The sequence below is a fragment of the Muntiacus reevesi genome, chromosome 5 (assembly GCF_963930625.1).
Source record: "Muntiacus reevesi chromosome 5, mMunRee1.1, whole genome shotgun sequence".
Classification (NCBI taxonomy): Eukaryota; Metazoa; Chordata; class Mammalia; order Artiodactyla; family Cervidae; genus Muntiacus; species Muntiacus reevesi.
The window spans coordinates 105,956,168-105,970,987 of NC_089253.1; the positions used below are offsets into that span (position 1 = coordinate 105,956,168).

Here is a 14,820-nt window from a genome sequence, read left to right on the forward strand (position 1 = left end):
AAAGTAATTAGCCTCCAATTAAATTAATTAAAAAATTCAAATGTTACTTCTAAAAGCAATGAAATCACTCATTTCTTAAAAATTGAAGACCAAGTCAAAGAAGACTAGAATGTTCCCTGTGAGGTTCTATACTTACTCCATTAATGCTGCTTTGGCTCCAAACCTTTTTAGAACTTATTTGGAGATGTCCTCAGAATGAACTTTGAGAGAATGAAGTTTCATTTTACAGTCAGCTCATGTTGGATGGATGGATGGGAAGACACACACATCACTCACCTTATGTATCAGCTGGGCTCCAGATGATCCTCTGGCCATTTCCAAAACTAATCCATCAGAGGATGAGTAGCCACACTCATAAAGGACCAAACAAAAGAATGTTCCAGGGGATGCTTGCTAAAATCAGCTTCTTTACCTTACAGATACCATTTTATATATATAGAGAGAAAGAAATTATGCTTAAATTACCTATCAGTTAAAATTATGGGAGAAACACTCCAATCACAAGCCTATATTGACAATAAAATATTGCAACCTTTATTTAAAATAAAACACAAGTTGGCAAGCCTTGTGAGACAACAGGCAGACAGCATTCCCCTTTCAAGGGTCTCATTATTTACATCAAGTTTAACACTGTTAGCAGTTCACAGTCAGACAACAGGGTGAAAGTATTAAATTAGAAAAACAAAACACCTGAAAATATATTACAATAACAAGAACGAATACCTGACAACACTGGTAGTGTGACCCATGACTGATGTGTTTTCGGTTAAAAGTCCCACACTGTCTCACCTCGTCCCCTTAGCAACGCACCCGGGGGTAGGCCCTCCAGACTTGCTCCTCTGTGCAACCCTCACACATACACCTGCAGAGCGTGACCTTTGGTATAAACATTAAACACGTTTTAAAGAATCTGAATCATATGGTTTAAGGACAAAGTTCTATCAACCACCATGAAATGTTCAAACTTATTTTTGCCAAGCGAGCACAACACTGGAGTTTCTCCACTGACAGTCACTACAGAATTAAGATTGCAAAGAAAGAAAAGTGTGGGGTCTACCCAGGGGACAGAGCTCTGAGCATGCACAGACAGCTCAGTCGGCCTGTTCACAGCACACACACTAACCAGGGCACAGCTTCCAGTCACCACAGGGAAATCTGAGCAGCGCCTCCCACTCCCCTCCTTCTTAGTGAGCACGACGACAGTGTATGTACATAATGTGGAATCGCATGTACCCTCTGCGCAGATCTGAGATATGGCGGTGTCCAAACATATGCCCTAAAGAACAATAGGATGAGTACCTCATGGGTCCTTCCAGCTGCTGAATACTAATTTCTCTGAAGGACTGTCTAATCAAGGTGACTTAAAGTCTCAGCGAATGTCCTTCATGATGGAGTTCCAAGAGTGGTCACAGTGAAAACCGGTTTGTCAAAACAGAGGAAGGCTGGTTATCTGGCCCTCATCTATTGGAAACATCTGTCTCGTTCCATTCTTGCCACTCATAAAACATGGTACCCTACTTCTGAATTGTACAGAACAGTATTTGGATTCTCCACCAATAACTTCTGAATCGAGAATAAATTTGTTTGGCCTATCTATGTTATTACTGTGTTAGAAATGCTGAAAATTATCTTTTGATGTGAAAACTTTACTAACCAGAAGTCCCATTCTCCAATTAAGAGTTTATAGTGCTTAATTACATGATTCGAAATGCCTATCCTGAGGCTTAGAGGCAAATCTAAGCAAGCTCCAACCAGACAAACTATGCATTTCCTTTCTAAAAGCCCACTGGCATTTCACAGTCCACCTCCCCCGTGTCCTAAAGTTAGCGAGAATTCGCTGAGACCTCAAGCCTTCTGTGTATGATAGCTCAGCAGCTTGAATGACATGGAGGATCCGGAAACCTGCTGCTTTGAGTACAATGATGAACAGAGAATCTCACAGAACAGACACAGACAGTGTGTACTGGGGGTGGGGGGGGCACGCCACAGCCCTTCAACTTAAAAGGAGACATCCTGTCCCACAGATGGGCTGCAGGTCTGAAGATTTGCACACACACCACCTATGACCACCTGTGACCGTGGGCTGAGGTCACAGAGCAATGGGGAAGGGAAAGGATGTACCTCTTCTAGGAGAGGTCAACTGTTTCAGGTTTGTAATAGTGCACCTTGGAGGGTGGAAAGGGCCTGGTTGAGAGCATCTTCCCCCCAGCTCACCAAGCAGGTGGAGAAACATGCAGCGTCTACCTAGCCAGCAGCCCAGGAGAGAGCTGCCCATCAACTGTGGCTCCAAGCCACCGCCACCAGAACGTTTGCTCCCCCAGTTTTAGTTCAGTAACCAGGCAGCATCAACCTAGCTGACAAGTCCTTTCCTCTGCAAAACACACGAAACCCATCTCTGAAGGCACAATTCTCTAGGAATGACCTCTGCCACTCCGAGTCAGCCGGGAATCAAGATGCCCGACGCCGGCCTCCTCAGAGGAAAACACTGCTGATCACCTGGGTGATCACAGGCTGGAGTCTTCCCTAACTTCCGAGGGAGATGTGGGTCTAGGACGTGGAGTCAGAAGTGAAGGAAATCCCTTGCACCCTTGTTATCTCAAGACAGAACACACACAGCTCAGCTGGGTGGTGTGAAAAGCAGCAGCCCCAAGGCAGAGACTCATCTTTGGGACCCTGCAGTAAACGCCACAGAAGACAGGCTGGGGCCACGGGGGCTCAGAAGACACTGGGGCAGATGCTCAGGAGCAGGGTGCCGCCCATTCCACAGCCCTGAGATCCTCCCCACCACCTCCCCCAAGTCACACGGGAGGGCAGAGGATGGCAGTGAACTTCAGGCTGTCACCGAGCTGCAACAAAGTAGGTAACAGTAACTGTCACTCCAGGCAATGCTGGCTTGCCAAAGAAAAGCCAACCTTTACTTTTAAAAGTCTGGTAGCTAGTAAAGCCGGAACTCCTTCCAAAGAATAGAAATTCCCGACTGTTAAAGAGTGGGACAAGTTTCAGAACCAGCCCAAGGCCTCTCCTCTCTGACTGGTGAGGCTCTGACTAGTAGTGATGTCCTTGTCGGGTAACATGGAAGGTGCGGGCAACCCCAGGGCTGCCTTTCCTTATTTCTCACCTGTTCCCACACACCCCCGACTGAAGCAGGTTACCAAATAACTGAGCTACTGGCTTGACAGAAGCTGAGACAGAGATACAGACAGCTGAAGTCTATTAATACATAAGAAGAAATTTATGTCCAGAGACACTTACCTAAAGATGACTGGTCGTTAACAGATGCTTGGGACAGAGATGGCCCCCAGATCCAGGTAGAATGAGTTAATGCAAGCAAGATGATGAAACCCCAAAATCATCAAGAATAAAAATGTAGACAACCCTGTCAGCTCAACGTGAATGCCTTGGGGCGGGGTTGAATGCAGAGCCTGAGGGTAACAGTGACATCAGTAGCAAAAATGGAAGGAAGGAGGAGAGGCCCAAAAGCAGTGAGCTACAACTCAGAAGTGGCCACCAACACAACTTCCTCTTGAGTATCTTTATAATTTAAGAGGTGAGTTACATTCCGCTACTCCTCTTAGGAGACAAAAAAAAAAAAAAAAAAAAAAAAGGATGATAAATGTCAAGCTCATCTATAACTGGTAGGAAATCCTAGAAAAGTAATTCCCAAAGTGCACTGGTTCTACAGCCATCCGCTCCCAGCCCCACCCCCCAAAAAAACAACAAAACTATACAGGACATAGGTTAAAAAAGACACTGTCAACGTGACCAGGTAACGAGCCTGCTCCAGCATCTATATTTGGAACATGGAATGGCTGAGCATGCGGTGGGCAAATGTTCAGGGCTGAGGGGGCCTCACTCTTCTTGAGCCAAGGTCCCTGCAAGAGCTTCTTTGTTCTGGAGTGAGAACATGTTACTAAAGTTTTATAATTAAACCAGAAAGTTGGTCCCTAGTTTTGGGAAGTTATTCAGCACTGAGATACCATTTTAGCAAAACAGTTAACTACACCTGCACATACTCATTTAGCAGTTTCATACTTATAAATGTGATAAATCACAGAGCTGATTGCTTATATATCTCTATTTTCGGGTCCTTTGCATGCAAAAGCTTACAAGTCAATCTTCATCTAAATAGACATTAATTTAGATGTCTAAATTACAGACATCTATATAGATATTATAGATGTCTATGTCTAAATAGACATTAATAATAAAACTTTATAGTTATACCAGATACTTTTTCTCAAAGTGCTTTCATACATTATCTCAATTATTAAAATGATACGAAACAATAAAGTTTTTTTGTTTCTAAGAAAAAGGAATGTAGGACTAGGTTTTTTTTTTTAAGTTGCTACTTCTTCATTACAAAGTGCAGACTGCTGTGTCACTAAGGTCTGTCCAAAAGAATGACCCCATATAATTTTTTAAATTACTGAGTTCTACTGAACGCCTGCCTTGCTAGTGTAGCCATTAGTTAACATTCAAGTCCCTCACGGTCAGAGTGCCAGGAAAGTGTGCTTTCCAAAGTGTGCAGCACCGTGCCAGCGGATTGTCTATCTGAGTCACCATTTTCGCAGTGTCTCACAAGGCAACAGGAACTGTGGCAAGACCCCACAACGAGAAAGTGAATTAAGAACCACACACTCTAGCCTTGGCTCTGCCACTAACTAACTGCTCTGAGCTAATGGGCAAGTAACTTCAACATCCTCTCTTCCCATTTCCTAAGCTGTGGAGAAAAAAGTCGGAGTGCTGCTGCTGCTGACCGTGCTGGAGAGACTCGGCAGACACACTGGCTGAGACGCAGCCCCACGGGGGCTCCACGGGGTGAGGTCAATGCATCAGGACTTTTGTTGGTGTTTTGTTTTTTTTTTTAAACCCCAGGAAATTTTGTTGCACATCCTTGGCAAAAACTCATTGGATTAAGTGTTAATAACAGTTGTAGTTAACATTTGTGGAGTACTCATTACATGCCAGACACTCAAGCTAAGTATCTTACACACATTATCTCATTTAATCCTTACAACAACCCTGAGGTAGTTACTATTATTATCCCTGTTTTCCAATGAAGAAACTAAGGCCGAGGAAGGTTAAGTGTGACTTGCCTTCTAGACTAGCTTTAGAGTCTGAACTCAATCACGTATCTAAACTGTATCCTTAAAGCCCAAAAGCTCCATGACTTTGTTAAATAAATATGGGTGGTGCCTTAGCAAAGTCAGCATTTTATTAACTGGGCACTATTTTACCAGTCAACTTTCAGCTGAAGTGTACAAAAATTCTAACTTAAACCCTATAATTCAGCTAAAAAAGAGTCTAGTGGAAACCTAATAACCTCAATGTATAGAGGTCACCTGGAAAAACACTGAATAATTTCTCAGGGCCATTTTTTTTTTTAAGGCTATATCTCTGAAAGTCACGATGGAGATCTGTAGGAAAATACACATATTTTAATAGTACACAAAGCCTTTTAAGAAAATACTTCATGGAAAGCACAAACGAGATGTATTTTACACAACACTGCATTGTAAGGTAGAAAATCTAAACTGAAATCATATTATCAGTACATGAGAAGATTCAATCTGGGGTAACCCCAAAGGGATGCATACATACAATCATTTTAGAAAGTTTTCAACACCTTGTAGAAGGCTTTTGCTCCTGCTGTCTGCTTTGTTTTAAACTAGACAGAATTAAACTACATTTTTAGTTTCTAAACGTAGTTTTCTCTGCTTTGAATTCAAATGTTTAAATTTATTTATGGTTAGTTTTTTAAAAATCTGGTCCCTCTCGAGTAGAAAAAGGAAAAAAACCTAAGTTACATTTTTATAGTAAGTTGACAGTGTCTCTTTAACCCGAACCCTGAGCCCTCAACTCCTGAAATTACAGTTAAAGCATCATGTGGATGGAGTGTGCTGCAACAGTCAATGCTACTCTTGACAGTGTTGAGAAAAGAAAAAAAGAATCCATTCGTGGACATACTGAGCACCTACTATGAATGAGACAGAGCCAGGTGCTACCCCTGAGTAAGACCCAGCCCTCACCCTCAAAGACTGCTCTTCGGTGAGAAAACCAGGGAGCTTAAATACACTCAGTAGTGTTCCTCCAAGGCTTATTTTCAGAGCTCTCAAGAAAAGACCCCTTGCTTTAAAAAAAAAAAAAAAAAAAGAAAGAAAGAAAGAAAGAATAAAATCAATCCCCTGAAAAACGATTCTAATCCCTCAACTTGCATCCACAATGACAGGGATAAACTTAAAAAGCAGCATAATAATATTCTAAAGTTTTAGCTTTCCCTGCCCCACCCTTAAAAGGCTAACTGCTAAAACAATTTCAAGTTTATGGAAGTATATGATGAAGGAGAGTGGCAAAGAAGAAGGTGGCCGGAGGATTGCTGGTTTTCAAAACCAAGTTAAAGGGAACTCTTCCAAACATTACAGAGATTAGCCAGATCTCTGGTTGCCTGTGTTCCACCAACAAGTAACAGTCAGAGGGATCACCCAACCCCTGAAAGGAATGCCCAATGCTGTCTCCTCCCTGCTTTTTCTTCTCTTGGCCTGGGACTCCTCTGGAACACCCATAGAAAGAATCCATTCCTTTCTTTCTAATGAAAACTAAAATTTCTCCTTGGTCAAAGATGCCAAACTCTGTCCAAAACCATTTTTCCCCTTAGCCTGATTAGTATAATCTCAGCAGTTTTAAATTTCATTATCTGCTACTAAGCAAAGACGATGAAAAAGGAGAATGAAAGATGTGTATTCATACATAACAATACTGCACTAAAGAGCTTTCCAGAGAGGCTCTCAAAGGGATAACTATACACTTATTTGCAAAACACCTTTGAGAACATGTATCATTACCTCCATTTAACAGATTAAGAGAAGGGGCTATGGGGCTGACAGTGGATCAATGACAGAGCCAGGAAGAAAACTCACTGTTCATCAGGGTTGAATTCCTAATTTCCTAAGTTAATATTCCTTTGGGAAGAAAAAACAATGAGTTTTTTAAAAATATTGCATTCTCCTTGGAGGCAGGAATGGAGGGGGCATAAAGTTTTAAAAAGAGAATGAAGTGGTCACTGGACTTAGACCTGGTATCGAGAGTATTAATAACATCTAACCAATTAGATTTGGTTCTAAATTCAGAAGTGATCCTAATTAACTTCTGTAACAATAACGGAATAGGGAAGGAAAAGGAACCATTAGGTTTCCAGGTTCTAATCGGCATCTCCTGAAAATGACCTGCTCCTTCAATGATGCATTTTTAAATAGAGGTGAAATGAAAAAATAAATATCAAAGAATACTTCCAATATGATCTTTACAAACAAGCACAACAACTGGCAGGGGGAGTCAGTGAAAGAAGAAAAGCATGTGACAATAACTTAGGGTGATTCACTTGAAATCCGCACAGAATGAGAATGCTTCTCCCCACTCTCTACCAGGACTGGGTCTAAGAGGAAGAGGAAAGGTACAGAGAAAGAGTCATTAGGACCAAGCTAGCTTTTCCCCTCAGTCACAGGCTCCTGGGCTGAATACTGGGTTTCAAGACGACACCCTTTCCCTGGCACTTTAGTTGATAAAGAAACATACACAGCTGCTCAAGTCCTTGGCCAGTATGTCAGTATGCAGGGACTCCCCTGGGAGCCCTGTCCAGGACCATTATTTTCAATAGTGTTCAATGCTGGTTAATGCCCTGAATGCCACCAGGAACAGAGGAAGACAGCCTGCCCAGCAAGGGGCAGAGAAAAACCACCAGAGACCTGCTATGCCTATGGATCACAGATAGGCACCAATGAGCACAAAGCTCATCCTCATCCATTACAAAATCATACACCAGCCGGGAGAAGTGGCTTCTGCTGGGCAGTATACAACGGAGGAGGCGGTTTCAATCTCTCTGAACACACATCCTGGCTTTCTCTACCTCCGGCACCAACTAACACACCAACAGACAACAGGACAGGTGTGTACAGACAGGGCCACGTTTCCCAGTTTTGCATTGAGCCATCTGATCTGCAGCTCTTACTGCAGCCGTGACCTTGTAGGAGCCAGGCTAACAGCAGCTTCCAACAGCCTTGAACAAACCCTCCTGGCGCGTCCCCACCCACTCACTGAGATCAGTACCACTAGTACCTACTGGAGCGGGGCAAAGTGAGGGCCACAACCACCCTGCTGTCTGGGCACAGGCCCTGTGGCCTCGCTGGACGGCCCTGTTCGGCCAGCTCACATCACTCCAGGTAAGGACGGGCTGGACTCGGTCCTTCGTAGCTCGACAGGCACGTGTCCCTGATGCTTCAGTGCAGCTTCTGATTTGGCCCACGACTGCCCTGCCCCCCATCTATTTTCCCTCTCTCCTATGGATTTTGCTTTTTGTTATTTTTGAGATGAACCTGTAAACGTGAGAACTCAGAGATCTGAGGTACTTCACAGAAACACACTCAAGTATCAGTCTTCCATTTTCTGAAACAACACAAGTAGAACAAGTCCCTTTCCCTCTCTGCTCAGCAGCGTGTGCACCTTCCCACTTGGCTACCAGTGGCTACCTCTGCACCACATCGCTGATTTCCTGCACACACGACAACAAGTTGTTAAGGACAGGGTTTGCCCCGGGCACGCCAGCGGCTGTGCAAGACACCTGCAGCTCTTGCAGGCTCAGTTCCAGTTTGCTCACAGCCTCTCGGAAGGCAAATTTGTTGCGCGTTTGGGGGATGCAGTCCACATAGCCTGAGCAGTAGTCGAGCAGCTGGTGGCCAGTGTCCACCAGCTGGCTGTTGGGCACAGGTTCCGTGATTGCACTGGACAGTAGGTCTGCACATTCCAGCAGGGCCTCCTTGCTGATTTTGTCGGCTGAGATTTTCTCGGCCGCCTGTTTGGTTTTTCTCAGAGCCACTTTAGTACCTGCTGTGCCATTGGCCATTTTGGCTGGCGAGATGGAAGATGTGGGCAGAGGCACTTGAGGTGGAGGCATCACAGGCCTCCCAGCTTTCCCACTGATGGGCACCGCCCCTGGAGCCGCCTTTTTCCCCGCCTCCTGTGTTTCTGACTTGGGCTGGACTGCAGTTGGGGCGATCAGCTCTTCCGTGGAGTCTGAGCACACGGACGGATGCTGCAGTAGTCTCATCACTGGTGGTGGGGGTGGGGCACACTTTGGTTTTACCCGGCGGGGTCGGTCCTTGTCTCCAGAGGAAGTGACCTGATGCTCTGATAAGAGCTTGAATTTATTCCCCTGAGAGTCTGTGCCAATGAGCTGCACGTCAGCTGGAGTGTGCTTCAGAGTGGGCGAGATAAGGACGGGCACTTTGTGGTTATGAGTGGTCGGGAGGACCGCAGCAGTCTTGGCTGGAGAAGCCCAGCCAGCCTGCTCACCATCCTCTGGGACTCCAGCCATGCCAAGTCGTGCCCCACCATTCCTCTCCTTGCTCTTGGGGGCAGCTGCCACTCCAGCCACCCCCAACCCTGGAGAATCCTTCTCTGTAGTGGCTGGATCCCCAGAGGGGGTTCTGAGAGGAAGAGCAGTGCCTCCTCTGGGCAAAAGTTTGGCTTTTGGTCTCTCCCTGGTCGGAGCGGCACCTTCCTCTGATTTTTTTGGAAGTGTGTCATTGGCCCCGTCCACATTCTCTTCTGGCTGAGAAGAGGTGGACACTGTCCTTTCCAGCTGGAGTTTGGACCTCTGGCAGTTCCTGGGAAGGGTCATTGCCATCCTATCCTGCTCTGGAAGCCCTGAGGACATGGAAGATGTAGAGTTTGACCTTGGAAAAGGCTTGGAAGTGTCATCACTGGCTGTGGGTTTACCTGCTCGTAAGCCCAGTGTCTTTTTGATTAAGCGTGGTGTAAAGAAGCCTGTGATGCCAGACCACCCGCCCCCAGCAGCACCACTGCCCCCACCCCCACCACCGTCGTCATTACAGAGGTTCCTCTGTGCAAAGCTACCCCCATAGCACTTGGGTGGCACCAGACTCGCTTCTTGCTGGGTGGGAGTGAGAGAGAACCCTTCAGCATGCTGCAGAGAAGCAACAGATGAGAAGTTACCCGTCAGTTCGTATTTCTTGTGGGGCTGGTTCTCCATTTCTCGAAAGGAGCTGCTGCGTTTGGGGGGTGTAGGAGCGTTTCTCTTTTTCATAAAGGAGCTGAAGAAGCCTCCCTTCCTATCTCTGGTGAAGCATGTCTCTTTGGCCTCTTCCAAGAGGCTGCTGGGTGACTTGTCTCTCTGCTTTCGAGGCAGTGCTGGGGACCCACTGGGGGCCTGTGCACTTCTAATGAACCCTGATTTAAAAAAAAACAGAACAGCCCATCAGTATTGTGAAAAGTAAGTGACTCGCCTGAGTTACTAAGGCTGGATAGTGAAGAGTGTTGCTGGCATCTATTAAAAGTCAAGTGTTAGCAGGACTCAGAGAAAACTAATTAATACATTATCATGTCACACTGCTGTTCCAAATGTGATGTGACATATAAATGGAAAAAAATAAACCTGCTGGTTTTTACCTCAGCATCCATCTTTTCTCTAGCAACTACAGCACAACCTGGCTTCACCTATCAGACTCAGTGAAGCAATTTTTGCTAGAACCATTAAGGACTGCAACTATTTGAGAATCAGGAGTTTAGGAAATGGAGTGGGAGGCAGAGTTGTGTGATCACGACTACTAACACTGGCAAAGCAGGGCCGTGTACTAGAGTGGTAAATTAAGCAGATGCCTGCCACACTTTTCCTTGAGGAAGACGTGCAGGAAAATGGAAATAAAAGCTTCATACCCCATGGCTCTTTGGACAAGGCAGTTTGCCTCTACCTCCCTAGGCACTCGCACCTGGTGCTGAACTGGAAGCAGAATTCTCTGTGGCATCTTGTGCCCCCTCAATGTTCTCCTTGTTCTCCCCCTGCTTCTTCAGCGTCCGGGTCTTGGAAGGAAGTAGAGGCAATCGGGGCAGATACGGAACCACAGAAGAGGCGGCAGCGGCCCGCCCAAGCTCCTCAGCAACCTCTGTGTGGAGGATAGGGCAATGATAAAAAGAACAATTTCATGACAAAAAAGAAAAAAGGGAGTTTTCTCTTTTCAGAAAAGGCAGACAACTGAGAGGACCTGAAGAATGGAGTACTAAAACGTGTAAGTGGATTCACAAAGTATGTACCCTTGGAGTCTGGGCTATTTTGCTCAGCATTCTAGCTATAGATTCATCCACGTTACTGAATGTGGCAGGGGGGTTTTCTTGTTGCTGTGTATTGTTCAAATATGTGAATACACCAAAATTCATCCATTCTCCTCTTAAAGAATGTTGTTTCCAGTTTGGGGCTATTATGAATATACTGCTAGAAACATCCTACTGTGTGTCTTTGATGGCAACAATGGTACGCACATCTGCTAGAAACAGGAGCAGGACCAGTGGGTCACAGGGCCAAACTGCCTTCCCAAACTGGCTGTCCTGATCTGCATGCCCACTAACTTACAGGAAAGTTCTGGTTACTACGCATGCTTGCCAAAGTTTGATGTTTGTTTGTCTGATTTTAATTTTAGTGTTCCTGAGGTAGGTGTGTAGTGGTCATTCATTGTTTTATTTTGTACTTCTCTGATGATGGGTGATTTCATATGCTCACCGTTCAATTGGATATCCTTATTTACTAAGTGCTTATTCAGAGGTTGAACAAAGCAAATAGCTATCTGCAGATATTTTTATTTTCAGGTTGTGCCTTGCGAAAAAAAGGAGGCTAGATACATTTCATGCCAATGAAGCAAATGAGGCTCCTGAAAATGTGTTCACCCTATTATTAGTAAGTCTCAACTGATTAAAAGTGGCCATGGGTTTTGTGGCTCTTAATAATAAGACAAAGACTCACTTTACTATTCATTCCTGAACAAAAATGAAGTATGGATCAAACTTCGGAATTTTGTAAGTTACAACACTTTTGGTAATTATTTTTCAAAATTGATCCCCCACAAGTGTGGGTACATAGCACATAATTAATGCAAGTCAGGCCAGTGAGATTCCAATGATATTCAGGATTTGACTCCACATGAACTAAAGGGGAGAGAAAAGTGCTGTGATAGGGAGCTGCTTAATCTGGTCCAGAGGGTGAGCTGTGCCCTCCCCAACCTGGAAAAGTTCCATATATAGAAGGACGAGGATGGAAATACTTGTCATTAAACTCTGGTGGTGTACTTTTTCTTTTCTTCTTAGCAAAACACGATAAACCACTAAAGGAAGCAGGAAAAAAATCAACTTGCCTAATTTCTTCTTCAAACATTTTTCAACTTGAACTTAAGTAGTGAGTGCTCTGTTCAATTACGAAGAAAAAGAAAAATTTGAAAAAATATGTATACAAATCTGGAACTACACCAACATGTCTAGTAGGCAAGTACAACTCAGAATTCTGTATTTTTAGCTCTCTCGAAGAATAGCCTTTCTATCTCTTTAATTTTATTTATTCAAGTATTTATTTAGTTTTGGCTGCGCGGGGTCTTTGTTGCTGCTCTCAGGCATCCTCTAACTGCGGTGAGTGGCAGCTACTCTCTAGCTGCGTGTGCGGGCTTCTCACTGTGGTGGCCCCTCTTGTTGCAGAGTACGGGCTCGAGCACACAGGCTTCAGTAGTTACGGGCGTAGGCTCAGCTGCCCCGCAACATGCGGAATCTTCCGAGACCAGGGATAGAACTCATGTCCTCTGCACTAGCAGGCAGATTCTCAACCACTGGATCACCTGGGAAGTCCAGTCTCTCTCTTCCTAAGAAGTAAGTTTATTTATTTTCTGACTGGGCATTTAATCTATTCAGTATTGATTTTTACTGAGCCTCACCAGTTCTTAGGTGCAGCAGCAGGATCTTTGATCTTCAGTGAGACATGTGAGATCTTTAATTACAGCATGCAAATTCTTAGGTGTGGCACGATGGATCTAGTTTCCTGACCAGGGATCCAACCCGGGTCCCCTGCATTGGGAGCTCACAGTCTTAGCCACTGGACCAGCAGGGAAGTCCCAACAAGTACATTTACTGTTTGACTTCTGCATATAATTTTAAAGAGGCATTATACACAAAAGTAGGAAGCTTCTTGTATGTGTCCATATACTTGTTTTCTACATAAGAAAAAGATTCTCACTGTTCATAGCTTAGCTTATTTAACATTCTCATTCTAAACTCCTGTGTCAATATATTTAAGAATATCATTTAAAAAAAAAAAAATATCATTTTAACTACTCAATTATAGGGATGTAATAATTAACATACTGGATACTTAAACGGTCTTTGTTTTTCAGTATTATAAACTACACTCTGATGTAACACCCTTACTGCTAAATCTTTGTTCATACTCCTAAAATATCTCAACATTAAAAATATCAGCTAGAGACAAAGATACATTTTAAAACAGCAAAAGAAAAGAAAGAAAAAGTAAAACAATACCAAAGGCCAAGAATCAATTCAATATCCTGAAATGGAGTCCCAAATTATAAGACACTATCATTTTTGGAATGGTATCATCCCCAGCACCCAGAACTAGCCCCCACCAACAGTAAACCACCAGGTTCTCACCTTCAGAAATGCTGGAGTCATGGAACATGGTTTCAAAAGCTTGATGTGTTTCAGCAAATGAGGGCCTGTCGGCAGGGCTCCACTTCCAGCCTATGTAACCAAAAAAGAACAGGTAGTAAAAGCTTCTTGGCAGAAATTAAATATTCAGGGCACACCTGAGGGTGAGTTCCAAGCACTGGGACATGTGCTAGCTAAAGCACAGTTAGAGCAAGTCCGTAGTGACAGTGAGGCAGCTATTTCTTAGTTTCAGCCCAGAGGTGTGATGAACCCACGTCCTAGGGCCAGTCCTTCTATGCCGTCTCAGCTCCTCTTCCCTCCATTAGAGGGATGCAGAGTGGGTGGGGAGATGGTTTAGAAAAGTCTTCTTCCATTGGAAAAATGAGAAGTAGTAAAACCTGTCTACTCACTCACTCACAATTAGTTGTACACATTCCAAAACATAACAGTGTATCAGAAAAGGGGAGTTTGGAATTCACATTTGACAAGAGCAGTAGGCAATCAATGCTCAATGAGAAAATAATGAGACTCAAATACATTGCAGTTTAATTCACTACTCACCTCCCTACTTTTTCATCTTTAAGTAGTCAGATGCTCTTGTTTACACATCACAGAAGTCACTTTCACGCATTCTCCAGTCTTCAACACTCATTCTGTGTAGCTGACAGCAACCCTCCCCAACCTAATCTCCAAATCCATTTTTTATTATCTTATCATACATGCAAATGTTTCAGGAAACTGAGTGAGTGTTTGGGCCATGGACAATGATTCTTAGGACTCCAGTATGACTCAGTAGTAGAGCATACAGTATCCCAACTGGTTGATCAGTGACCAACTCTATGTCATGAGGCTGAATACAATCTTACAACATTGATAGGAAAAATGTTTTCAATTTTGTTAATCATCCTGAAATAAACTACTTCAAAATTAAAATATGCAAGAATACTCACATGCTCTCATAAGTTCATACACCTTAGGGGGACAACCTTCAGGCTGTTCCATTCGATATCCTTTTTCCAGTAGATCATAGACCTGAGACAGGTCAATACCTGGATATGGTGACATTCCATATGTAGCAATTTCCCATAAGAGCACCCCAAACGCTGCAGAAGGGATTTTTAAAAAAGAGCTTTTATGTTTCTTCTGATTTATCATTTATATCATTAGGTAACTTCTCTTTTAAATTTTCACAATGTTACATTAGTAACTCTTATAATTCTTAAAAGGTGACTTGTTCTTCTAAGATATTTTCCACAGGAGAAGTTTAGGTATAATCTAAAGACAGTGTTCTTTATGTTTCCCACTTCTGGGGACTTCCCTGGTGGTCCAGTA

General features: G+C 43.9%; 1 protein-coding gene across 6 annotated transcripts in view; it reads right to left on the reverse strand.

Annotated features, from left to right (window-relative positions):
• Positions 1-511: 511 nt before the first annotated feature.
• The window catches only part of ABL2 (ABL proto-oncogene 2, non-receptor tyrosine kinase), a 98,097-nt gene continuing 83,788 nt past the window's right edge, over positions 512-14,820 (reverse strand). For 3 of the 6 annotated variants that reach the window (XM_065936133.1, XM_065936135.1, XM_065936134.1), the window contains 5 exons: positions 14,439-14,591; positions 13,492-13,581; positions 10,782-10,955; positions 10,009-10,242; positions 512-9,699 (listed from right to left, as the gene is read on the reverse strand). In XM_065936133.1, the coding sequence (XP_065792205.1) occupies positions 8,519-9,699; positions 10,009-10,242; positions 10,782-10,955; positions 13,492-13,581; positions 14,439-14,591 (1,832 nt within the window). In that variant the 3' untranslated portion in view covers positions 512-8,518. Of the gene's footprint in view, positions 10,243-10,781; positions 10,956-13,491; positions 13,582-14,438; positions 14,592-14,820 lie in introns of all 6 variants that reach the window. The other 3 variants (XM_065936130.1, XM_065936132.1, XM_065936131.1) reach the window with 1 other exon arrangement.